The 23,670-nt window shown below is 52.6% G+C and overlaps 8 protein-coding genes across 8 annotated transcripts; 5 read left to right on the forward strand and 3 right to left on the reverse strand.

Annotated features, from left to right (window-relative positions):
• The first annotated feature begins 1 nt into the window (after position 1).
• Positions 2-865, forward strand: B0T23DRAFT_140954 (uncharacterized protein). The gene is made up of 2 exons (XM_062832357.1): positions 2-123; positions 209-865. The coding sequence occupies exons 1-2, from the start codon at positions 22-24 to the stop codon at positions 569-571; spliced, it is 465 nt and encodes a 154-aa protein (XP_062692858.1). The 5' UTR covers positions 2-21; the 3' UTR covers positions 572-865.
• B0T23DRAFT_404483 (putative homoserine dehydrogenase) lies at positions 719-1,911 on the reverse strand (the record flags this gene model as incomplete). The annotated part of the gene is made up of 2 exons (XM_062838911.1): positions 719-1,779; positions 1,875-1,911. 2 exons carry the CDS (start codon positions 1,909-1,911, stop codon positions 719-721), a joined length of 1,098 nt encoding a protein of 365 aa, XP_062692859.1.
• A 343-nt stretch (positions 1,912-2,254) lies between these two features.
• B0T23DRAFT_337830 (methyltransferase related protein) lies at positions 2,255-3,774 on the forward strand. Its single transcript, XM_062835831.1, has 3 exons — positions 2,255-2,641; positions 2,704-2,936; positions 2,994-3,774. The coding sequence occupies exons 1-3, from the start codon at positions 2,499-2,501 to the stop codon at positions 3,497-3,499; spliced, it is 882 nt and encodes a 293-aa protein (XP_062692860.1). The 5' UTR covers positions 2,255-2,498; the 3' UTR covers positions 3,500-3,774.
• A 246-nt stretch (positions 3,775-4,020) lies between these two features.
• Positions 4,021-8,042, forward strand: B0T23DRAFT_337833 (PXA domain-containing protein). Its single transcript, XM_062835832.1, has 2 exons — positions 4,021-7,811; positions 7,892-8,042. The coding sequence occupies exons 1-2, from the start codon at positions 4,111-4,113 to the stop codon at positions 7,962-7,964; spliced, it is 3,774 nt and encodes a 1,257-aa protein (XP_062692861.1). The 5' UTR covers positions 4,021-4,110; the 3' UTR covers positions 7,965-8,042.
• Positions 8,043-9,440: 1,398 nt separating this feature from the next.
• Positions 9,441-11,815, reverse strand: B0T23DRAFT_428675 (uncharacterized protein; the record flags this gene model as incomplete). The annotated part of the gene is made up of 2 exons (XM_062840146.1): positions 9,441-11,377; positions 11,560-11,815. The coding sequence occupies 2 exons, from the start codon at positions 11,813-11,815 to the stop codon at positions 9,441-9,443; spliced, it is 2,193 nt and encodes a 730-aa protein (XP_062692862.1).
• A 990-nt stretch (positions 11,816-12,805) lies between these two features.
• On the forward strand, positions 12,806-13,097 carry B0T23DRAFT_428676 (uncharacterized protein; the record flags this gene model as incomplete). Its single annotated transcript, XM_062840147.1, has 2 exons — positions 12,806-12,871; positions 12,942-13,097. 2 exons carry the CDS (start codon positions 12,806-12,808, stop codon positions 13,095-13,097), a joined length of 222 nt encoding a protein of 73 aa, XP_062692863.1.
• A 4,576-nt stretch (positions 13,098-17,673) lies between these two features.
• On the forward strand, positions 17,674-18,522 carry B0T23DRAFT_141108 (uncharacterized protein). Its single transcript, XM_062832360.1, has one exon. It carries the CDS (start codon positions 17,806-17,808, stop codon positions 18,292-18,294), a length of 489 nt encoding a protein of 162 aa, XP_062692864.1. The 5' UTR covers positions 17,674-17,805; the 3' UTR covers positions 18,295-18,522.
• Positions 18,523-19,702: 1,180 nt separating this feature from the next.
• B0T23DRAFT_316556 (major facilitator superfamily domain-containing protein) lies at positions 19,703-21,274 on the reverse strand (the record flags this gene model as incomplete). The annotated part of the gene is made up of 2 exons (XM_062834941.1): positions 19,703-20,232; positions 20,485-21,274. 2 exons carry the CDS (start codon positions 21,272-21,274, stop codon positions 19,703-19,705), a joined length of 1,320 nt encoding a protein of 439 aa, XP_062692865.1.
• Positions 21,275-23,670: the final 2,396 nt, after the last annotated feature.

Below are 23,670 nucleotides of genomic sequence, written 5' to 3' on the forward strand. Positions count from 1 at the left end.
CCCCATCTCCAACCAGCAAAAATGTCCGAATCTGAACTTGCAAGCTGGTACAGCTGGATCACCGGAGCGAGCCTGCTCCCAACAGAGTGGAGCTACGGCTTGGAGGTATTGACTGGGATTTTTGTAGGTTTGCTTCCGTCTTCCATCCGATCTCAGAGTTGGGCGCAGGCCATCAAATCACATGCTAATCTTGACTGTCGTGAACCAGAAAACGCTGGCTCTGGTACCCATGCTCCCTATCATCGCATTGGTCGTGTACGACTTCACCCTCTGGATGTGGAGGCTCCTCGTCATCGGCAGGAACCCGCAGCGAGAAGCCATCGAGTATATGACGGGAGGCAGCGTCGCAGCTAGCCCGAGTGGCAGCTTACCTACAACGCCTTTGCACATTGGTTCGCCGACCAAAGGATCGCTATCGCCGACAGGAAGCAATTCGGCCTACAAGGACGTGGCGACAAAGGGCACAACGACAGGCTTGGCGATGAATGGTTCAACGCCAATTGTTCTGAGGAAAGGAGGGGATGGTGGAGATGTCAAGGTCACACAGGAAGGAGTGAGATCGCGATCATGATGGATGAAACATGGGCGCAGGCATGGAAAGAGTAACGAGTGGTGCTATCAAACGAAATGGTTTACAGAACAGCGCAACAAGAGCCGAGAAAAAAAATCGTTATCTATTGATCATTACACTGCGGACGCTTTGGGGACAAGCGCCGGTTTATAGCTGAGCAAGCACCTTGAGGAGATCGCTGGTGACGCCCATGGCGGTTACGTCACCTCCGGCGCCGGCACCCTGGATGATGAGGGGGTTGCTTCCATACCGCTTAGTGTAGAAGCTAATGATGTTGTCACTGCCCTTGAGGGCCGCGATGGGGTGAGAGAGGTCAAACTTCTCCAGCCCGACCTTGACCTGCTTGCTGGCCACGTCGATGCTGCCGACGAAGCGGACAACCTTGCCCTCCTTCTGCGCCTCGGCCTTGACCTCCTCCATCTCGGCATCGAACTCGGGCAGGCGGGCGAGGAACTCGTCGCCGCTGGCGACCGACTCGAGCTGCTTGGGGATCAGGCTCTGCACGGGGAAGGACGTGGGCGACTCGACCTCGAGGCCAGCGTAGCGGGCGAGGATGGTCAGCTTGCGCGCAACATCGAGACCGTTGAGGTCATCGCGCGGGTCGGGCTCCGTGTAGCCCAGCTCCTTGGCCTTGGCCACCTCGGCGGACCACTTGCCGCCGCCCGAGCCCGATGTCGGAGCGAACGAATTGAACAGGAAGGACATGGTGCCGCTAAAGACGCCCTCGATCTTGGTTACCTCGTCGCCCGTCTCAACCAGGTCCTTGATGGTGGAGATGACGGGCAGGCCGGCACCGCACGAGGCCTCATGGTACAGCAAAGAACCACCCTCCTCCTTGGCGGCGAAGATGTCCTGCCACAACTTGTACGAGCCCGAGAAGGCCTTCTTGTTAGGCGTCACGATGCTGATGCCGCGGCGAAGGAAGCTGGGGTAGGCATCGGCGATGTCCTGGGAGCTGGTGTTGTCGACGAGGACCGTCTTGGTGCCCGAGGCGGCGAGGTAGTCGACGAGCTTAGGGAGGGCAAGGGGGGCCTGCGACGAGGAGGAGAGGGTCGAGACGACGCTGTCGAGGGCGATGGGCGAGTATGCGTCGCTGTAGACGGCCTTCTTGCTGGTGGCAATGTAGGTGAGCACCAGCTTCTGGTTCTGGCGGCGAGCGGCCAGCGACTCGAGCTGGGAGAGGAAGCACTTTCCTACTCCACCGGCGCCTGGAAGATGGGAAGGTCAAGGTTAGCAGCGAGGGACGTCGGGGTTGGACGGTCTGAGCTGATGTGGCGCAATTGGGGTACAGGTAATTGCCTACCGATGATGGCAATGTTGACTTGACGAGCTGAAGCCATTGTGTCTATGTAATCTTGATTACGTAGTATAAGAGGGATGGGAATGATCAAGTAAGGTACACTTCTTGATCCGCTTGATTGAGATGGAAATAGTTGACGACCCTGACTCAACTGATAACTGATACTGCAATCTCGTGGGGTTCTTGGTCACCTACCTACCGTGCTAGGTTTTAATGGAAAAGTGTCGCCATGTGGACTGCCGATAGCGGGGCGGCCGTCCGAATCCAGGCCCGAGTTTCGGGAGCTTCATCCTTGTAACCTTGCTTCAGAGGAAGATGTTTGTAACGGTGGGTATTGCATAGTTTACACGTAAGTTACCTACGCTCAGGATTTTTGAATCTTACGAGTACCGCTTTTCCATTGCAGGAACACCCCTGTGGGTATTTTTTTGCAGCAACACGGGAACCTTGGCTTCCAGATTTGCTTCGTTACACTGCACCGGGGATGAAACTTTTGTGAGAGTCGATTCTGGAGTCGCTCTCAGTCTCACTTTTTTCCCTACTGGATCCAACAGACTTATTGACTGCACAACAACCGACAGACTTCAGTTTTATTAGACCACAAAACCATTGTATTCAGCAGCCGTCATGTCCGAACCCAAGAACAAGCGTCAAAAGCGCGAGGATTACCGTGCCGCCCTCCGCGCCAATGGAGTCACTGAGCTGCCGCGCAAGAAGTTCTACCGTCAGAGGGCCCATGCCAACCCTTTCTCTGATCACTCTTTGATTTAGTAAGATGATTTCCACGTGAAGAGATCATTGTTTCCATGCTCTTGAATTAACGTCGATCTAGTCCCCCTACGCCAGAGCAGATGGATTGGGCTTCTCTCTATCCTCATTATGCAGTTGAAGAGCCGATTGCGCAAAAGACCGAGACAACTGAGTTCGAGGAAACCACGGGTCAAGAGTTGTCGGCTCCTGCCATCAGGAAGTTGACCAAGCAGGTTGAGGTTGCAGATATTGGCTGCGGTTTCGGTGGTCTGCTCATAGCTCTGGCTCCCGTACTTCCCGAGACTCTTGTTCTAGGTGAGAGTGTTTGGCACCCTTGATTCCATCGATCTCATACTGACTGTATGAACTCAGGCCTGGAGATTCGTGTCTCGGTAACACAGTTTGTGGAAGACAGAATCAAAGCCCTGCGTGTACAAAACGAGGAGCAAAAGCTGTACCGCAACATTGCCGTACTGCGCGCCAACACGATGAAGTTTATGCCCAACTTTTTCAACAAGGGCCAACTGAACAAGATCTTCATCTGCTTCCCGGATCCGCACTTCAAGGCGCGCAAGCACAAGCAGAGAATTGTTTCCACGACGCTCAACTCAGAGTACGCGTACGTGCTGCGCCCCGGCGGCATTGTGTATACCATCACGGATGTGCCCGACCTGCACGAGTGGATGGTTGGACACTTCAACGCGCACCCGGCCTTTGAAAGGGTGTCGGTAGAGGAGCAGGAGGCTGATCCGCTAGTCGAGATTATGCGCAACGAGACTGAAGAAGGGAAGAAGGTGACCAGGCATAATGGGCAGAAGCATGTTGCTCTTTTCAGGAGGCTGGAGGATCCTCAGTGGCCAGAGGATGTTTCTGCTTGAGCGCGCTCTGGGACATGGAAGAGAGGCTATGGATGTGGACAAAATGCACAATGTTGGTGATACCCACGTTGATTGGGCTACTACGAGAGTAAAGTACCTCGAGGTGGAAGCCTTCCTATATGGCGCCCTGTGCTGGGGTATGATGTCCGGTGTTCACGATATGGTGATGGTGAAGCGGCATGTCTCTACAGTAAATGACCCCAACTGACCCCCACCCGGGTTACGGACAAGATGACATGTAACTTTGCGCGTAAAATACAGAAACTCGACGGTGGTGTAACGGTGCCCACCGGACGTTCAGTGACTGGACCCCTGGAGAACCCGCGGGCCTCTTGGTCAGACATTTGGCATCGCACCACTGGCTCACTAACGCGGTTTAGCATGGCGGCGGCAATGGACTTGCCGGCTAGTGTTAGTGTCTAGTAGAGGCCAGAGCTCTAGAGTATCCATGGTACTAAACAGCCCACGAATGTCTATGGCCCAACCCCCCCCCCCCCCCCCCCCCCCCCCGCCTGCCTCACCCGCGACACTCCTCACACCGAACCACTTCCACATCGAACTGGCGATAAAACCATGCGGCGACGACAAGCGCCAAATGTCTGCGCTGGAGTATGGCAATGGTTCTTCAAGGGAGAGACATAGCCCTTGCTGCAATTGCTGCTTTCATTTCCTGGGGATATGCTGTCCATTGGTTCCCCGCCATCCGCTGGGCTAACTATGCCTTTGCCGCCGGCGTCCTCGTTACCCTCGTCGGCCTGCTTGCCCTGCTCATGCTTACCTCTCGTGGACCGCATCACCACCGACTCCGACCATCACCACGGCCCCATGGCGCGGCCTTCGTTGCCCCAGGCTCTTGGTCAAAGGAGGTGGCCGCTCTTCGGGCACGCCAGACGTCCACCAAAGCACCGCTCTACCCCGAGTCCCCCAAGGTCTCGGCAGCTCTCGACGAGGTTCTGGGCTACGTCATCCGCGATTTCATACAAGTGTGGTATTCGAGCATCAGCAAGAACCCTGTCTTTACGGATGAGGTAGACAAGGCAATACGGGGCGCCATCTTGACCGTCCGGGACCGCCTTGCGCAGCTCGACCTTGCTACCATCCTGACCACCCGTTTGGTGCCCATCCTGACAGCCCATTTCCGCGATGTGTACGAGGCCGAGAAGTCGGTCAGGGGGCGCAAACTGAATCGATCAGTCACAGAGACGGACGAACTGGACCTGGCGATTGCTTCCAAGTACAGAGATGGCAAGCTCCATCCCGCCGCCACCCTGTCCTTTTCCGACACCAAGACCACTCAGCAAGACTACCTCCGCAAGGTTATGGTGAGGATTCTTCCCAAGATCTTGCCCAAGAGCATGTTGGCTTCCGGTGCAGTTTCAGCCATTGTCCGCGAGATCACTGCCTGCGCTGTCATGTTTCCCATCATGCGGATGCTTTCGGATCCCGATACCTGGAACCAGCTGATGGAGAACTACGGGCGGAGCATGCTTCAGGATCGCTCGACAGTCCGCAAGCTTCGGGCGGCTCTGGACCAGCACGCTTCGCCAGCGCCAAGAGTCAACAAACCTGTAGCGTTTCCTCGAATGATTCCTGGCGATAATGAGAGGAAGTTCGAAAAGTTCATCCGCGCCATTCGGAAAACCAACAACCTCTCGGATGCGAGGCGGTTCCGGAGCGAAGTTGCTATTCAGATCAAGCGAGATTCTCAGCAGGAGAATGTCGACCAGGTCTACTTGCGTCGTCTTGAGATGGGAAAGAGACTGCTCGACCAAAAGGTGCATCACCTGGCGGCCGGTGGGGATCGTCGGGCTCTCCCACCACAAACTACGGCTTTGCCAACACCAACCGTGTCTCGTTTGGAGAATGCGTCCCTGACGGATGTCTTGCGTGATCCTTCCAGTTTGTCCTATTTTATGGAGTACATGGATAGGCAACGTCTCATGCCTTTGGTTCAGTTTTGGCTTGTGGTGGATGGGTTTCGTAATCCGCTGGAGGACGATGGGCCAGAAGGAGAACAGCTTCCGCTGCAGCTTCCGCCCTGGACGGACTCAGACCGTTTGGACCTCGCTCAGATTGAGGCTGCATATCTCTCGAGGCCTGAGCTCAAAGTACCCGATTCGTCCAAGCGGACCATTCAGGAGTTTCTGAGAGCAGGAAGAAGGGCCTCGCCTGAACAATATTACAAGGCACGGAGGGCTGTTCTGCGTGCTCAAAGCGCTGTGCTGGAGGAAATGAAGGCCAAGCATTTTGGAAACTTCAAGAAGTCTGACTTGTTTTACAAAGCGCTGGCTTCCGAGGAGGCATCAAAGAGCATGGTAGCACCAGTCTCTGGATCATCAACGCCCGGACCTTCAGTAGCCAGGGCATCCTCATTTACCTCCAAGCCAAATCCGCAACTACGCATGGCCCTTCGCCTCCCTCCTGGTGCCCGCAACAGGGGCGCCGGGTCATCCCTTGACCTGCGTGCAGGGACGCAGAGCATAGATGCTCTAATGGGGACTCGTCGATCTATGGAAGATGATTCATCCATCACACCTATGTTTGACGACGATGATCTGGGGGAGGATGGCTTGGCAGATTCGGTACAAAGCCTCGAGCAGGAGCCAGCGCCGCCGGCCCCAGATACTCGTGTCGTTCAGGCGATGGAGCAGGCTCTAAATAATATTTTGGAGGACAGCCAGCCGCCAACAGCAGAGGATCTGCGTGCATCTCTTTTCGGTGACGACGGGAACAACTCAAGTCTTTTTTCGTCTCCGACGAAGTCCGGGCCTACAAGAGCAATGTCTGCTACACCACGTTCGAACCATGGCTCCGTTGATTTGGGGCGGCCCAGTAGAGGTTCTGCTGACATGCCGAGACCGATGACAGCGAAAGAGCCGGAGAAGCCCAGTCTGGCATCCCTGGGTCTTGTGAGCGCTGCGTCTCGTATAGGCGTCTTTATCGACGACGATCTGTTTGCAGACGAGAACAGATTTCTGTCAGATGAGCATGAGTATTCTGATGAGAACAAGGATGATGACGAGATTGATGAAGTTCACGAAGCAGCGCCTGGCGATCTGGGGCTAGCGGAGGCAATCACCGTCCTCAGCAATGACATTGATCGCCTGGTTGCTCAGGATGCTGTCGTGGATTCTCTTCTGAAGAAAGCCGAACTGACAAATAACACTGCCGAGCTAAGGATCCTTCGAAAGTCGAAAGCAAGCTTACAAAGAGAAATCCGAAGGAAGGAGTTGCAACGACAACAATATGTCATTCAGGAGAGTGATAACAGTCTCTATGGCCGGTCCACGATCAAGATTAAGAATATCCATGTCGGCCGAGAAGAGGATGGGAAAGAGTTCGCTATGTACGCCATTGAGGTGCTGCGGAATGCTGGAGAGAAGATGCCGGCAGCGACATGGACCGTCACCCGCCGTTACAGCGAGTTTCTCGAGCTCCACCAAAAGCTGCGGTCGCAGTATCCGTCCGTCCGCAACCTGGACTTCCCTCGGCGGCGCATGGTGATGAAGCTACAAAACGACTTTCTGCAGAAGCGCCGCGTCGCACTCGAAAAGTATCTCAACCAACTCCTTCTTCTTCCCGACGTCTGCCACAGCCGGGAACTCCGCACCTTTCTCTCCCAAAGCGCCATCACGCCCGCCACAGCCACCCAAGGCCAAACCTCTTCACTAGAAGACAGCAAAAAGGACATGATGACTCGCCTCTACGACTCGGTCGCTGACGGCATGGAGGACATTCTCGGGAACATCCCTGTGCTCGACCAGCTCTCGCTAGCCGGCCAGAACCTCCTGGCCGCAGCCACCAACCAACAGCTGGCGGCCGCCAGCGCAGCTGGAGCCGGGGGCGAAGACGTAGTCACGGCCGCCGAGGCCGAGGCGGAGCTGAACGCGTTCGAGCTCACCAACGACAAGGAGCTCGAGCCCTTCGTCAAGCCCATTTGCGACATCTTCCTCGAGGTTTTCGAACTAAACCGCGGCAACAATTGGCTTCGCGGCCGCGCCGTCGTCGTGGTGCTGCATCAGCTCCTGGGCGGCACGATTGAGCGCAAGCTGCGCGACAACGTCAGGATGCTAGTGGCCGAGGACGCGCTGCTGCGGTACATCAACCTCGTCAAAGATGGCATGTGGCCCGGCGGCGAGCTGCCTAGTAACAAACCGCCGCGGACAGCGCAGGAAAAAGCCAGGACCAAGACGGAGGCGAGTCTGATGCTCGCTACGCTGGTACCGGATTTGGCGGCTAGTGTGGTGGGACGGCTCAATGCGCAGGCGGCGAGTAGGCGGATTTTTGCAACGTTTAATAATGAGCGGCTGAAGTAAGTTTTTGCTACCCCTACCTAACCATCAGTTTGTTTGACGGATGAAGTTCATGAGCTAACTTGGTATCCCTGTGCAGTGCGCATTTAGCGTTCACCTTTTTAGACGAAGTCATCGATATTCTGTTTGGTGAAATCCAGGCCAGGAAATAGCAGCCAGTGGGGTAGGTAATGAAAACAAGCAGGTAGTCGATTTGACAGGCAGATAGACAGACAGACAGACAGACAGACAGACAGACAGACAGACAGACAGCAGACAGACAGGAGCAGAAGAAGGCATTGAGTGCGCCACATCAAACACATGAGATACAGGAATGGTATCAGATCAACAGATTCATTACCCTAAAAAACTAAAAACCGATGTAAATCCAGAGAATATCTGTCATGCAAAATCATGTCATAGGTGGCTTTGACAATGGTGATGCGGTGGTGGTGGTGGTGGTGGTGGTGACTACTTGTAAACGTGTTTACAGCGTGACCTTCAAGTAGTAGACTACCCACTCCAAATCATTTCGTATCTCTTGATCAAAACAATTTGCGATCACAGCAAGTACATGCAACCATAGATGGTAGAAAACTGGGGATTCCGTCCGCTCTTCCCTAGGCTACCAATTGCTCGACTAGTAGTTACGTTGGTTGACGACCAACGAATCCCAGGTGTTGTGGGTTTTTCAGGGGGTTTTTCTTTTTTTTTTCTCTTCATTTTTCATCAGACCTTATTTCAATTTCATGCACGATACTGTAGACAGCCAGATATGCGATGTCTATTACCGAGAACAATAACGACGGACATTGACAACAATGGAACTTGATTGCTGTTTGTGGTAAAGGTATCAGTCATAGGAAGAGAATAGAGGGTTTCGCGATGAACCCAGCGAAGCAGTCGAAGAAAAAAGAAGAGAAAAATGTAAAGAAAAAGGCAGTAATGAATATCCAAAGCAAAACGCCAACCCATGATTTGGTTACCAAACCTATTCGAGCTTTCCCTATTCCGCTATTCTGGAAACATTCCCAATGGTCAAATCAAATGCCAAAACTTTGATGCACCTTTGCTCCCTACTGTTCAATGAAAATGTCCGGTATGCACTCCTTCTTCTCCGCCTGCAGCCTTTCTTGTGTCTCCTTGTCTCCCTGTCTCGCACTTGCCCCACTCAAACATTCCGCATAACGAACGGAAAAGAAAAGGAAAACATGACTGACTCATCCACTAAAGGCACTCACCCTAGACATCCACTAGTGCCATTATACGCATGAACACATATTATCGACCACCCCCTCTCTCAATGATTGTCTTGTTTGTTCTAGACGGCAGTACTGTTTTTAATCATACAGCTAGTTGGTTATGACTACGGTAGTAACACGGGAGAAACTGTATTGTCGGTTAGCTTTGTGTACAGGATTTTGGGGGGAAAGGTTTTTGGACTCTTGGTAGTGGGGCTTTAAGAAGAAGAGCGGGCTAGGGTAGGATGTGAAGAATATAGAAAGAAGAAGCGCAGGTGTTTGAATGATGAGGAGGGAAGGACCAAACGGGGGCATGTAGTAGTGAAACGGGAGAAGTGTCCCGGACCGATACGGAGGGAAAGCAAATTGTAGAACAAAGAAGAAAAGGGCGAAAAGAGAAAAGGACCGTCAGACACCACTTACATTGATCATTATAATCATGGGTATATCAAACACATCCCGCTTGATGGTCCACGTATAGCTGCATTCTAGCTTACCATCTCGTTCCAGTTTCGAGATGCCGTGTTCTCCGTCGATCTTGGCGACCCTGTTGCTCAAGATACTATTGCTGGCAACATTCACGCCCGTCGGTCGTTCTTTCTCCGTCTTTCCAGCTGGGCTGCTATCTGGCCCTCCATTGACAACGGTGCCGTTACTGCTACCACTGCCGCCTGAAGCTGTGGGGGCAGAAGCAGCAGCAGCCGCGGCGGCGGCGGCGTCCATGTTCTCTTGGGTGCGGTACTTGAGAAGTCGGCATTTTCTCACCACTGTACCTCGGCTGTGTGTAAACGCTAGCTGGGCGTAATCCTCGTAAAACTGCGTCACGCTCGCTTCGTCCATGAGCTCCGCAAGGAATACCGGTTGTGGTTGTTCCTTGTGTTGCTGCGATTGCTGTTGCTGACTGTCGGCGTTCGTGCCCTGTTCTGGATGCAAAGGTTTTAGCCTGGGTGTTGTTCCCACAATGCCTCCTCTGCCTCCTTTGCTGCTGATGGAAAGGGTATCCGAGTTAGTGCCACCCATATTCGCATTGAGGTTCAGCGTCTTCCCAAGAAGCACATCCTTTGTCCACCCTGTTAGCGCTGTGAACTCCTTGTTAACGGCGGCTATTTCGCCGGTTCGACGGCAAGCGATGGCTGGGCTTGGCGATTGGTGCATGAACTCCTCATGCTCGAAAAGGGCACGCTGGAAGCTTTTCTCCATGAAGATGAGGTCGGCCCTGTTGAGCGTTTTCATACATGACATGAAAGATGGGCGAATGCTGGCTAATGACCTTACGATGCTGATCGTGCTCGCGCCCGAAAATCGGTTCTGAAGTAGACTGATGAGCTTGTGGAAACTAGCCACATATTGGAATGGTTCCTTGACTGCCTCGTAGATAGATGATGGATCTCGCTGCCTCTTACCCAGAACTGACTGTGGCCCGAGCTTCCCCAAGGCCGGCGTCTTTGGTTTCTGCGCCCGTGGCTGCTGGGAGCCCGGCTGATTCCCTGCAGCACCTGGAACCCCCGTGTAGTTGGTGGTGGTGGGAGACTCAAAACCAAATCCTGTCGGTTGCGGACTGTTGTTCTCGGTACTAGGGCTTTGTAGACTAGTGGGACCAGCAGGGATAGCATAGGCATGCGGTAGACCATGTTGCAGGTTTCCTTGGGAGTACAAGCCATTGGAATGGGCATCCAGAGTCAGGAAGTCGCTTATCAAACCGGTGTTATTGTCATAAACCTTTTCAAACTGGTTCAGACTGTTTCCAAAGACTCCAGAGGGGTTAAATCCGACATCACTAGTGCCCTGCTGTGCTATGGACGGATCCCGCGGAGGAGTCTCAGCAGCACCCGAGGACATGTGGCCCAGCATACCAAACTCCATGGCGCCATACTGACTTCCGAAGTTGAGTCCCTCCAAATTGAAGTTGAAAATGGCAGGATTACTCGGATCAAATAGCGCTGGAGGGAAGCTATTCATAGGGCTGGAAACTGAATTGACCGCAATAGAACCGAGCTGAGGGTTGCCAGAGGCCTGGAAAGTTGGCGATACGGGAGATTGCTGGGGGAAGGGTAAGTTCTCCGGTATTGATCCTAATTGTGTTGCTGCAGACGAGAAGACTGGGTACTGGGTCGACTGCGAGTAGAAGGTACCAACAGAAGAGCCGGCATCTGACCCACCGTTGGAAGGATGCCGATGGCCATTCCGGACAGATACAGCGGCAGCAGGATTGTAGTTGGGTCCAAGTACGGGACGTAAGGCTTCCGGGGGAGCATCGTGGAGATACTTCGCCTTCTTCCGGACACCGTCCTGGCAAGCTTCAGCTAATCCACGTTTGATGCACCGTTGGCATGGTCGTTCGTCACCTAAATCAAAATCAACATTAGCATAATTGTTTTTTTTTTTTTTTTTTTTTTTTTTCGTGACATGCGAAAGGGGACGGAATATCGAGGTGATGGTAGTTTCCTTCCGTGTCGTACTCATTTTATGGTAAGGAAGGCTAACTTGAAGAAACAGTGAGCTGAAGTGAGCAAAAGTAAAAACTTACCGCAGGTCAAATGAGCTCTCTGACACGCATAGCAGGCTCTCCGGGCTTTTTTCCTCCTGGGCCGCAAAGGATCCTTGGGGTCATACTTCTTCTTCTGGTCACCGTTGGTTTCGACACCTTCGGAAGCAACGGATCGTTCGGCCATCTTTTCGTCGTCGTCGTCCTTGGTAGTGACCTCGGTTTCGTCGTACTCGTTGTCGCTCTCAGACACAGCACCCGAGACCTCTGCCTCGGCGGGTCCAACGTCGTCCGGCATCGTGCCTTAGCTCTATATATACAGACAGGGTCTTGGAGTCAAGACAGAGAGTGGTGGCAGGGTAGTGCAGAATGTGATAGGAGACACCCAAAGCAGCCAACTAGATTGCGAGACGAGACAGGGCAGGCAGAGAGGCAGGCAATCTGGCAGGCAAGGACGCGGGAGCTCTGAAGCAGGTAGGGACCAGGCTAGCAGAGACGTATCAGGTCCGATATGGGGGTCAGAGGGTGGAAACAAGCTTCAAAAACCCAAAGTCCTCCTGCAGCAATCCCACGGTGGTGGCACCTTTTCTGAAGAGGTTGATTGGCGCAGTCTGGGGCGCTTGGTCTACCAGGATGGAGCGCCTGACGAGCTGAGAATTTGGCGGGAGATGATGTACGTGTGGCAAAATCAATGGCGCCTCAATCAAAGCAGGGTAGCAGTGAAGATGGTGATGAGCGGCAGTGGTGGGCGGCGGCGAGGCGGGGGATAATGGAGCACAATGCGTGCGAGACCAGATATGGCATCCAAGGCTCTTGTCTCTTTGATACTGTGCCGGGACTGTGGGCTTCCGCAATATAGTCTGGGACGTGTTGACGATGGACTCGCCGACAAATGACTGCCCTCCCGCTGACGAGGCCTGATACACAATGACCAGCACGTCGTCTCGTATTCTCACTGGACTTGCTGTCCGCTCCAGCAGAACGGCCAATGGGCTCTGAGCCGGCTCTAGAGAGGCGTTTCTCTGTGCAACAGGCCAGGCGAGTTGGCCAGGTACCTCGTCGACTATACACGGTGGAGTGTCTCGCAGGACTGTCTCCTTCTTCCTTTCCACACTAATCCCCTCTCGTCCTCCTGGTGGCAGTCACGCGGCAGCGGATAAAGCACCCTTCTTTCTGACGGGGCGGTTGTGATTCCCTTGGAGGTTGAGGAGCCAAAGTTGCTATGGCGATGGTGAGACAAGGGCAGTCAACTGTAACCCGCTGCAGCTACCCGTTCTTTTATGCTTGTATGCACTTGGCGCCGTCTAACAGCAGCCCTCTCAATGACGGTTCGAGAGAGAACTTGAAGATGCGTGTAAGTGGTAGCCAGACCAAGGGGAAATGGGCCTCGACGTGAATCGGGGCTGACCTAGAACTGCGTCCAGGGCCCTCCAGACTCCAACGTGGTGGCGTATAAGCGCCTGTACGCGGGTGTGAAGTACTTGGGTTGGTATATGCGTTATGTCGGTAGTTTCCAGGGCAAGATGTATGGTGTCGGCTCCGAAGCTCCTGATTGTCCGTCTCTTGTCGGTTCCCCTTGAGGATTCGCACTTTGCAAACCAAAATCAACCCAGCCCCAACAATTACAGTGTCGACACCGGTATGGTGTTGTAGCGCGTCTGATTTCTCAATATCCGCCCTGGCAACAAACTATTGCGCGTGGCACTCCCGTGTCCACTTTGTGGTCGACCGTGAGCGGACCGTTAACGGCTTGGATTGCAGCACGAGAAGGCTAGCGCCAAGGTGAGAGAAGCAGTGCGCTGAACTAGGGATTGGTGGTGTGGTATGGGCGGGCGACGAGTGGTGTTGTAGATGGTGACGGAAACGACAACGGCTCCGGCGACGAGTGCGGTGTCGAGGATGGTTCGGTGTGGCAGGGTGTCCCTGATGTCTCTGATGGCTGTCCTTGATGTCTCTGGCGCCAATGACAGGAAAAGTGGCGGCTAGTCTCAGTTGTCGTAGTCGAAGAAGTAATATGCGTCGGCAAAGATACTAGAGGTAGTAGAGATAGCGGTAATGGTGGTATTGTGCTGGTGCCATTCCCGAGTCTGTGTTTTGACATGGCACTGGGGGGTGTGGTTTGTGGCGTTGCGGTTGTCTGGGAAGTGAGGTCGAAGGATATTCGATTGGAGATCCAATGAGGTTCGCCGAGTTTTTGCGATGCTTCAAGGATTGTCGGACGACCGACGACGATGACTCCATGCGACTGCGATTGCGACGAGACGGACAAGGGGGGGGGGGTCACAACCAAACAGCGCGCGCAGGCCACTGCAGCCTTGAATGGAGGAGGGGCGCGGGCAGTCGGGCAACTTGAACCAGGAACGAAAGTCAACTACTGTACTGCGCTGCGGGGTTTTTGCTAGGTGGGCGGGCAAGAAGCAAAACCGAGGCCCTTTGTTGTGCCGCCAACGAGTGAGGGCGGCGCAAGGGGAAGGAAGGGGCGATCAACTCACTCGCAGTCTCTGTCCCGCACTGCAAAATCTTGAATTGGCGGGCAGGAACCTCAGCGCGGGCAACGGGAGATGTCAGGAAGTCACTCGGTGTCAAAGAAAAGAGAGAACTTGAACAGAACAGACCGAGTTGCTCGCGTGCAAGTGTCGGTGGGCTCGGTACATCCAAACGGCTGGGCTTGTCGCCCGTACTTGGCCGGACAAGAAAATGTCACCCTTCATCCGTGTACTCGGTACTCGAAACAATACCCGACCCGAGTCATTCACACCCTCCGCACCATTTGCATGTGGATGTCCAGTCGCTGCAGCCAACCTATTCAACCTACACTACTGCATTGTACAGTAGTGTAGGGACGGGTGGTCCGTGCGTTTACAAATCCATCAAAGCCGTCTGGTCGTCACTGAGTGTAGAGCCCCGGCTCTCTGCATCTCCTGTCCAGGCTCCACAGTAAACAGTCTGCTGGTCCCACTGTCCCTGGCCCACTCATGCTGCCTGCGTGCGTGCATTGGGCTGATTGAAGATGACTGACTGCATCAGTGAGTTGATCCGCACCTCTGCTCAGGTACCGTCACTTTTCGGCGGGGATTTGATATCCAATCCCACCTAGATCTCTTGCTCACAACATTGGAAAGACCAAACCTCAGACAGCATCCGTGGACTGTGAACTGTGGTAGAGGTCATGTAAGGTAGGTACTTGCCCTTTTCTCGGTTTCTATTGGTACCTGTACAGTAAAAACCCCTGCTTTTGCAAAGGATTTTGACTGCCCGCGATCCCTCCAATAAGTAGCTGACATTGTGTTACTCACTCTTACAAAACCCCCCTTGTGCAGAGATTTTGGGCTGCCGGACTTATTTGCAAAAGCACGAGTTTTGATGTATGTACATGTTTTCAGTTGAGTCCACTTGGATCCACTGGCATAGCGGTACCTCTACGTACTATGTAACAATAATAATAATAATTGTAATAATGGAAATAATGACGCTGCCAACGTTACAATGGCTATGCACCAAAGGAAGGAAGCGCGCGGGCCGCAAAGTGGAATCTCTGTTCCTGTTCCCCTCCTTCCCGTCTCCCGAATTCCGACTTCCGTCTCTGTCAGTCGCTGGCCCATCCCGTCCACCGCTTAAAGTTCGTTCCATTCCGACAGTTCACTTGGCCAAAGGTTCCCGCTATCTTATCAGAGGAGTACAAGGAACACAACCTGAGGGAAACGAGCCTACTGTGCACGTAGTGTAGAGGTACATATCGAACTGAATCCAAACATGCAAACAATGGAGCTAAGTATACATTACAGCGCGACGGTAAACGGCGCATTGCCCCAATCTGGTCACCTTCAACCTGGCTTCCAGCTCGACACTTGCCTTGGAATTGTTCCAGGTCAATTTCTTCTTCTTCTTCTTTTTTTCCTTTTCTTTTCTTTTCCAAATTTCTCCTTGCCGCTATCGTTACCGCAATCTCGACAACGGCCACAATGCCCAGCGGTTGGCGGCGCATCTTGGTAGTGACAGGACGGAATGGAAGGGCGGGATGCATCCATGGGCCCGTCTTGTGGGCAGATGGTTCAGTTGAGCCAAACAGGAACGGCCAGGGCCCCAGACGGCGGCGATTGACGAACCACGATTGTCCATGACCATGTGGCGCCCCGAGATCAGCTGGCATGATCCGCCTTGATCGGCTCCAGGATTTCATGAGAACTCGATGCATCGTCAGGAACACTCGCTCAGGCCTTGGCATCCACTCACGTCAGTCTAGACAAAGTCATTGAGGCTGAACGTCCATTCAACAACCCCCTGCCAACATTGGCTGCTCGATACGACACAGTACAGTACGCAAGCCACGCCCGCATGCCGATACGGTCCAGTCTATACGACCTGAAAACCAAACGTCTGTCTTTGGAAAACACCACCACTACCGTCACCATCAAACCTCGGACACTCACACCCAGTACCTGTATACGGAACGTCTGCACCAAACAATCCCCATCATTCCCTTCAGTTGCCTCAGACCTTGTTTGCCTCACCGACTTCATCTCATCTCGCCTTGCCCAGCATGAACTGGGAGCTATCTCCATGGACGAACCCTAGCACTTTGTCGAACCTGAGACGCACCATTCAGCAGTATTCCAGCGGTTCGCGCGGATTGCGTCGACCCCTTCAACCAGACTAGTCCTTGTCCGGTGGACTTTGCGGTGTCCGAGACAATATCTCCATGTTTATCCGCAATCAGCCTAGCCGTGGCGCCTGTTGTGTAGTCCAAAAATTGCTGATCGGTGTGGAAGGTTGGTTAGAACTGAGGTCCACCGTGCCTCCGTTCGTCTTCCTACATGCTTGGGTAACCCGCCTTGGTCTTGTTGATGCCGCTATAGCAACACCATCCAAATATCTACCTGCCTCTCGTGCACACCCAACACTTGCCCCTGGTCTAGCAGGCATTCTGTCGTCTTCCGTACACGCACCACATGAGTCTGGGACGACAGGGCTGTAGTCACCACGACTGGTTGACCGCTGCTTGCTCACCCCTTGGGCTTTTGTGCAATGGAAACCCTCAATGAGACGATACAAGACCGCCATGTAACACGATTTACACTTCATCTTGCTCATGGCGGACTCTTACTTGCATTGTCTAGGCAGTGGCAACCTCCAGTTCACAACACAGCCGCTAGTTCCCACAATCGAGCGTGACGACAGCCGCCTAGACAGGCCATCACCGCAGTCGTCACTACAGGGTGAACGAGGCCAATGGCAGGAGAGCAAAGCAAGTGTGTAGCAAAGACACCACCTCGGGTGCAGTTCGCTATACCAAGCACGTCGATCTATCGGTGAGTGTCATGTAAAAAAAAAAAAAAAAACATTAAAAAAAATTAAAAAAAAAAAAAAAAACATTGCCTATGGGTATCATAGTACCACTACACACGGCTTTCCGGACAAAGGGTCAGATCCTGATCATCCCAGTCCCTTGTCATCCACTCCATCCAACTTTCACTCGAGATGGGACATTGTCGTTGCCGTAATAATGGGTGGTTACGTTGTTGAAGGGTGCATCAGCGGATGAAAGCGCCCGGCATTCTTATTACCCGAAGCAGCCTCCTGCAGATCGTACATGACACAGCTTCAAGCCCTCCCTTTCGGCAATCGCCGTCTACGACATGCCCTTCAATATCTTCAACTGACTCTGTAGACATGCGGGCCGTAATGGGTACCTACATGGCCCCCTTCTCACCGTCCAAGGCAGACTGATGTTGGGCATCAATGCAACCTCAGATCTTCGGCCTCGGTCCCGGTCTCCTTGACCATGGCCATGTTGAAGCCGCCGTACACACCTTGGTCATGCTCTTGCGAGTCTATTGTCAGAATCTGCCAAATGGCTACAATAATCCCATTACACAGGCACCTCCCGATCTTCCATTCTATACCATACCTCAAAAAGACACGTATCAGTAGGTCATGGCTGGCGAGACTGGCACAGTTGACCCCATACTTACAACAAAAACAAGTTGGGAAGACGATCATTGCACATTCATGGATATCAGATCATGATGCCACCCCCTTTTCTCCAAAGTGGAGAGGTAATCTTCGCCTCTTTGCCATTCTATCATGATCTAGTTGAGTCATTCACAACACTTCAAAGGGTCGCGGGCACGCAGCATGCAATTTTCCAGGCAACGGCCCTGAATCATCATCGCTTTTTGCTTTTCTATCGTCTTTACCCTTCCGTCTTGGCATCATTTCACCGTCCATCTCATTACCATTCCTATTATATACCAATGTCTCAGACGACATGCAGATTATGCTTGTAATATGCTTTGCTGCGTCGTTGTGGTGCTCTATGTGCCAACCATTCACTGCCTTAGACAGCGACACATGGCACTCCTTGCTTATTTCCTCCTGGTTGTTGCAGTTATAACTTGTCTTAGTGCGGGAGGGACGGAAGGTCCCATATGCCGGTCGAAGGTGTCTCTGAAGAAAGAAGAAATATTTTCGGTGGGTGTTTATCCAGCCACTCGCAACTCTCAACCCTATGCGTTTTGCTCCCCGCTCATCTTACGAGCGGGTCGCAAATTTGCTTCTGGCCCGTATTCTCTTGCCAAACACGAAGAAGAGGTACGGGAAAGGCATCATTGCCAGGGTAAGGAAGGCGAGGAGGGCCGTGGCCCACTGGAAGCCCAGCTTCTCGTACATTTGAATCCCAAACAATGGGAAGGCAGCTGTATCCGGGTGTCAAAAAGTCAGCACAAAACCCCATGTCGAGAAACAAAGCACAAGACACAAGGGATCGCAGCGGATTGAACCCGGAAGATCCAGCTAGAATGAAGAGCGGCAGATGCATGTCCTGGGCGCTGCTGGGCCGGTATCACCAAGACACACACCGACACCCCCAACGCCGCATAAACGACACATACACCGGGGTCCATCTTCACTCGAGACTTACCTGCAAACGAACATCGCACAAGAGCATTCGTGGCTAAGGCACTCGCTGCGTATCGCGGGTATGCGTCAACCTGTATACGAAACGCCTTCTTGTCAGCACTGCCAACTTTGTCCAATCTTTGCTTTCGCTTTCTGCCCAATCAGGTGCCTCTAATGACTCTCCATATCTCTGCGTGTATGGTGTGCGAACACGGCAGGATAGTTGTCGTTTTGTACTCCCCACCCCTTCATTTTATTTCCCTTCTCTTAACTGACACTCACACAACCTTTTTCCACCTTGGCCATTCAAGTGAGCAAGGAGAGGCCAGGCATGAGGTCACGGGAGGAGAAAGTCAAAATGAGAGGCAAAATGACAACCCCATTCAGCAGTGATCATAACATCATGTTTTGACATGACTCGACATGATGGATGAGGCTGACACTGTTCCCCATTTTGATATTTCCCCCCCACACACAAGATGCATTTCTTGGGTTTGGGCCTGTTTCTGGATTGGAATAGGGAGCGTAACCCACTTACCAAGAACGTGAAGATGCCGGTGAAGGCGAAGGACATGCTATATGCAAGACAAGTCAGTTACCGGTTAACGACATCATGGGACTTTGCAGACGCGATATAAACAACAACCGGGGGCGGGAGGGAAGACGAAAGGAACCAAGTGGGAAATGGAGAAAAGAGAGAAGGGCGCAAGCCTTGAACCAGGCCCTGGAAGAGACGAGGGTAAGGAGGTGGCTATCCCCATTTCCCATTTTCAGCATCAACTTTGGCCAAGCCATGACTGAGACTTTGGGCTTGAAAGAAAGACGAAGAGGCAAAAACAGAGAGACGAGGAGGGGGGGAAGAGCCAGAACATAGAACGGCAGAGTCAGAGAAGTTCTCCGTCCGTTTCTGCGGCAATCGGTTTGGTAGCAGGGCTACTACACCATCCACGTACTCCCTAACCACTTCTGCCCCAGACCATAACCAGGCTTAGTCAATGAACCTAGGGAAAGAAGCCTGAGGGTGGGTGTCAGTTGACGCACCATCCTACATGCCATGTCTCTTGGACTCGCCCCCCACACCCTTCCACCTCTTCCCCCCTCTCCACTGTTTCTCTCTCAAACACGCAAGCAAGCGGAATATGGGTTTTCCCAAGAAGAAGGAATGAAGCTACCTCCTTCTTACTGTACCTTAACCCTCTTGATCTCAAAGCTTACTCCAGGGGGGAGGTAGATGACGGGGTAAACCAAGCCAAGCACAGCAGAAAGGGAAACACAAGCAAGTATGTACTTACCCCAGACCAAAGATCGACGACCCAATGATTGGCACGATCCAATGCACCCACGGATATGTGCTAAACCCGAACATAAACAGACCGCCCGTGATGAGCGGGGCACCCACAATCACGGGCGGCAGCTGGTCCTCAGGCTCGCCCTTCATGATTCCCGTCTTCTTGAATCGCTTCTCGGCCAGGCCATTTCTCACGCGCGTCCAGACGGGAGTGATGCAGCCGGCCAGGACCATGGACACGCCGAGGCCCATGAAGGTAAGTCCGACCTGCCAGAGATTGAAGCCGTGGTTGGTGCGGAAGACGAGGGGGAAGGCACCAAAGAAGAGATACAAAACGCCCAGGAGAACCGCGGAGTAGACATCCAGGATGAGACACATGGGCTCAAGCAGGAGCAGCTGAAACGGTCGCAGGAGGGAGTTGCCAAGGGTGGAGGCGACCGACTTGGTGGTGCGCTCGATGGGGGCGTGGTAGCGGTTGTCGCCGGTGGTTTTCCGGAGGTTGACAGCCTTGCGCTTTAGGAGGACGGGGTCTGTGTAGAGAAAAAGGATATGGTGAGTAAGAATGTAAGTCAGGGGGTTTGTTTACTTTTTTCTTCTTTCAGTCTCCTTGTCTTGGCTACTTTCTCAGGGCCTGGTATTCCTTTTCGGCTTCGTCATGCGGACCTTTTTTTTTTTTTTTCTCTCGTTCAAACCGCAAAGCCAACAACGCGCCTCAGAAACGATTGTTCGAGCCCTGGAAGTTTTGACAATTACTTCATTTGAAGGAAATGGAAAAGACGTACGATATGTTTCCGGCACCAGCACCATCACACACGCCAGCAATACTCCGGCCCAAATGATCAAGAAGTAATACGTCCACCTCCAGGTCGTGAATGTGTTGATCAATCCTCCCACCAACGGCCCCGTCGCCGGTCCAATAAACGGCGACAACGCAAAGATGGCCATGGGCAACTGGAACTTCTCCCTACTGAACAGGTCGCCCACGGTGCCACCGGACACGCTGAGAAACGCACTGCCCGCCAGACCCTGAAAGAACCTCGCAATGATCATAGTCTGGATATTCTTGGCCACCGCACTAGGGATCAGCCAGATCAGAAACCCGGCAAACGAGCAAATGTAGATGGGTCTCCGTCCGTAGAACTCAGCCAACGGCGACCAGAACGGTCCCATCGCAATCCCCAGCACGAAGAACGAGAGGCCCAGTGTCGCTACTATGCGAGAGCAGTGGAACTCGGCGTTCATCTGCGTGTACGTAGCCGTGTAGATGGCCGAGGCGTGCGTCACGGCGAAGGAGCCGATGCTCAGCACGGCGATGATGATCCACTTCCGCCAGGTCGGCATGCTTCGCGGGTTCAGAGGGTCCGAGTCGCCTCCTTCCCAGCCGACCTCGAAGCGCTTCTCTTCTTCGTCCTTGATGGTCTCGCCGGCGCCTGAGCGGGCTGCTGTTGCTTCCGCGTCGGCTCCTTCCTCCTCTTTTTCGGCTTCGTCTTCTAGGTCGTCTACACCAAAGCCGTTGTTGGAGCGCGAGCGAGAAATGTGGCTGAAGGTGGTGTTATGACTTTGTCGGCTCATGGGTCGGGGTTGGTGAGGGGGCTGCGTTTGGTGGGTTGAAATGGGCGCGAAACCAATGTCGTCTTCTGTCTGGGATGATGATGATGCCGAGTCGGAATCATTCTCCTTCTCGTTCTGTCCGGTCGCCGAGTGGGCAACCTGAGGCGTGGTTGAACCGCTGGTTCCATGGGTACCGCTGAACTGACCCTTTTCGATATCTACATCATGTGTCGGTGAGTTGATCTGAGTTGCATCTGAGTTAAGGTGGGTGGCGTGGTAGTTTTCCACCTTTTCCAGTTCGTTCATCGTGTGCTTCTAGCTGGCGTTGGCCAGCCTGTCGACGTAAAATATGTAGCTTGAAGATGTCAAGCAGTAGGATGGGCTGTGGATGGTCGAGTAGGTCGATCTTGGCCGGTTGTTGCGATGCTTCTCAAGTTCTGATTTTGGCTGATTTCTTTTTGCAAATTATATCAAAAGTTGAGTCGTCTTTATAGGGTAGCTCTTCGAAGATCCTAGGGATTTCTATCTGGAATAAGATGATACAAGACGCTGTCGGGCCCACAGGTTCTATTCCTCGCTGGTGTAGTTGGTAAAGGATTGAAGATTTCGTCTTTTTTCTTTTTTTACATATCGCTGGAAATAATTTGCGAGATGGCAGTTGGTTGCGGGCCCGGGGTTGCTGAGGGATGGGAAATGTAGGTAGGCGCAGGTAGGAACGGAATGAAGAAAAATCACAAACAAGAAAAGAACAAGGAAACAGCACGTAACTACCGCTTTTTCTTTGCAGAAAGAAGAGGGGGACGGAGTCGGGGATGGCTACCTCGGGTTTAAGCTTTTGGACACGATCAAGGAAATAGTAGTATCAGTGCAATTCCTCTCTACTGTGTACACTAGGTCTTTCCCTTTTTCATCGTTCGCAACATCCCAAACGGGAATGGCACAAAACGTGGAAGGTGGTGTGCCTGACTAACCATGACACTGACCCCATTTTTTCGGCGGAGGATGGACGGTTGATTGATAATGCTCCTGTCAAGTTTCCATCCTTTTGGCCTTTGTCGGTGTTTCCTAGCTGGGTTCCCTACACCGCGCTTTACTCATTTAGTACGTACCAATTACCAATCCGCACGAATAAATCACTCTAGGGAACAATGCTACCAGGAGTGCGTTTTCCAGAGGACAAGTTCGGTTCAGGTCATAGTTGTTTGGTTAGCTCATGTTTTGAATCCAGTATAGTAACCAAGGGTAGCCAGTCTGCCGGTCGAGAGAAATAACAAAGAAAATCGAGGAGGACGAAGTCCGAGAATGAGGACGGGAGAGGAGGAAGAAAGGGCCCAACCACTGCACTAACGGGTGGGCCGGATACCAGATACCAACCATGACTGATGTGATCGATCAACTGAAGGGTTCTTGCAAGAGATCAGCGGTAGGGACTTCCCAGAACCGACCATGGAATTGCAGAAGGCGAGGAGAAGAGAGCAACATCCGTAATTGGCCTTTTTTTATGACGTCCAAAATCGTTGATTCTAAAAGCAAACACGCAATTCACTAACACATTGTGTGATGCCTCGTGGTACCGGTTGATGGATAACTGGATCGAGAGGATATATAGACAGATAGGAGAAGAAGACGGTCGGTTTCGCCGCCACCTCATCCATCCCAAAGAGAAAAAAGAGTCGATGGATTGTTGGTATTGTATGTAAGAGCGGTGCGGGAATAGGAAATATCAAACGTTGGTGTCTGCTGTCTGAGTCGGCGAAGGGGTGCCAGTGTCATGTGCCTCGCCTCTGGCTCAGTCGCCTGCGGCTCTCACTAACGGTCTGTACACGTTGTGACCTCAACCCCGGTCACCCCCCACCCTCGGTCATGTAACTTCATCACCAGAAGCCAGATAGCATTGCAAACTGGCCACTTTTGCAGCGATTTTGATAGTTCAAAATATCATAATCTTATTCCTAATACTCCTCAATAATATAGAATATTAGCTAGAGGACTCTCCCTAACTCTTACAGCAATAATACCGTCGTTACCGTAATAACCCTCCTTCGCTTGGGGGCAGCCTCCTTTAAGGCATCACAAACTTTCAAAATCTCTTCTACCCTTGCAAATCTATCATTACCCCCTTCTTTAACCTTCCTTTTAAATCTAGGCTTTTAAGAAGCTAATTAACTCTATAAATATTAAATTTAGTAGTCTTTTACAGCGAACTCAACGTTCTTTACATCGAAAACCTTAACCGACTTTATCAACACCCTCCTAATAGTACGAATAAGACTAAATATCTCATTACCAATACCCTCATAAATATCCCTAAACTTCTAGGGGGTCTAGAAGACAACGTCCCAATTAACAAAGACTATTATTAGCGGCGTTATAGCCCGGACTAATTCGTCAAGGACGGCGGGCAAGGCACCATCGTC

Source organism: Neurospora hispaniola, assembly GCF_033458365.1.
Source record: "Neurospora hispaniola strain FGSC 10403 chromosome Unknown B0T23scaffold_4, whole genome shotgun sequence".
In the NCBI taxonomy this organism is placed as follows: domain Eukaryota; kingdom Fungi; phylum Ascomycota; class Sordariomycetes; order Sordariales; family Sordariaceae; genus Neurospora; species Neurospora hispaniola.

Bases quoted from the DNA above. Each gene is read 5' to 3' on its own strand.
- B0T23DRAFT_140954 (XM_062832357.1), top strand. From the start codon at position 22: ATGTCCGAATCTGAACTTGCAAGCTGGTACAGCTGGATCACCGGAGCG. The intron at 124-208 runs GTAGGTTTGCTT...GTCGTGAACCAG, and splicing joins AGGTATTGACTGGGATTTTT to AAAACGCTGGCTCTGGTACC.
- B0T23DRAFT_337830 (XM_062835831.1), top strand. From the start codon at position 2,499: ATGTCCGAACCCAAGAACAAGCGTCAAAAGCGCGAGGATTACCGTGCC. The intron at 2,642-2,703 runs GTAAGATGATTT...ACGTCGATCTAG, and splicing joins TCTGATCACTCTTTGATTTA to TCCCCCTACGCCAGAGCAGA. The intron at 2,937-2,993 runs GTGAGAGTGTTT...GTATGAACTCAG, and splicing joins TCCCGAGACTCTTGTTCTAG to GCCTGGAGATTCGTGTCTCG.
- B0T23DRAFT_337833 (XM_062835832.1), top strand. From the start codon at position 4,111: ATGGCAATGGTTCTTCAAGGGAGAGACATAGCCCTTGCTGCAATTGCT. The intron at 7,812-7,891 runs GTAAGTTTTTGC...ATCCCTGTGCAG, and splicing joins TTTAATAATGAGCGGCTGAA to TGCGCATTTAGCGTTCACCT.
- B0T23DRAFT_141108 (XM_062832360.1), top strand. From the start codon at position 17,806: ATGCTTTGCTGCGTCGTTGTGGTGCTCTATGTGCCAACCATTCACTGC.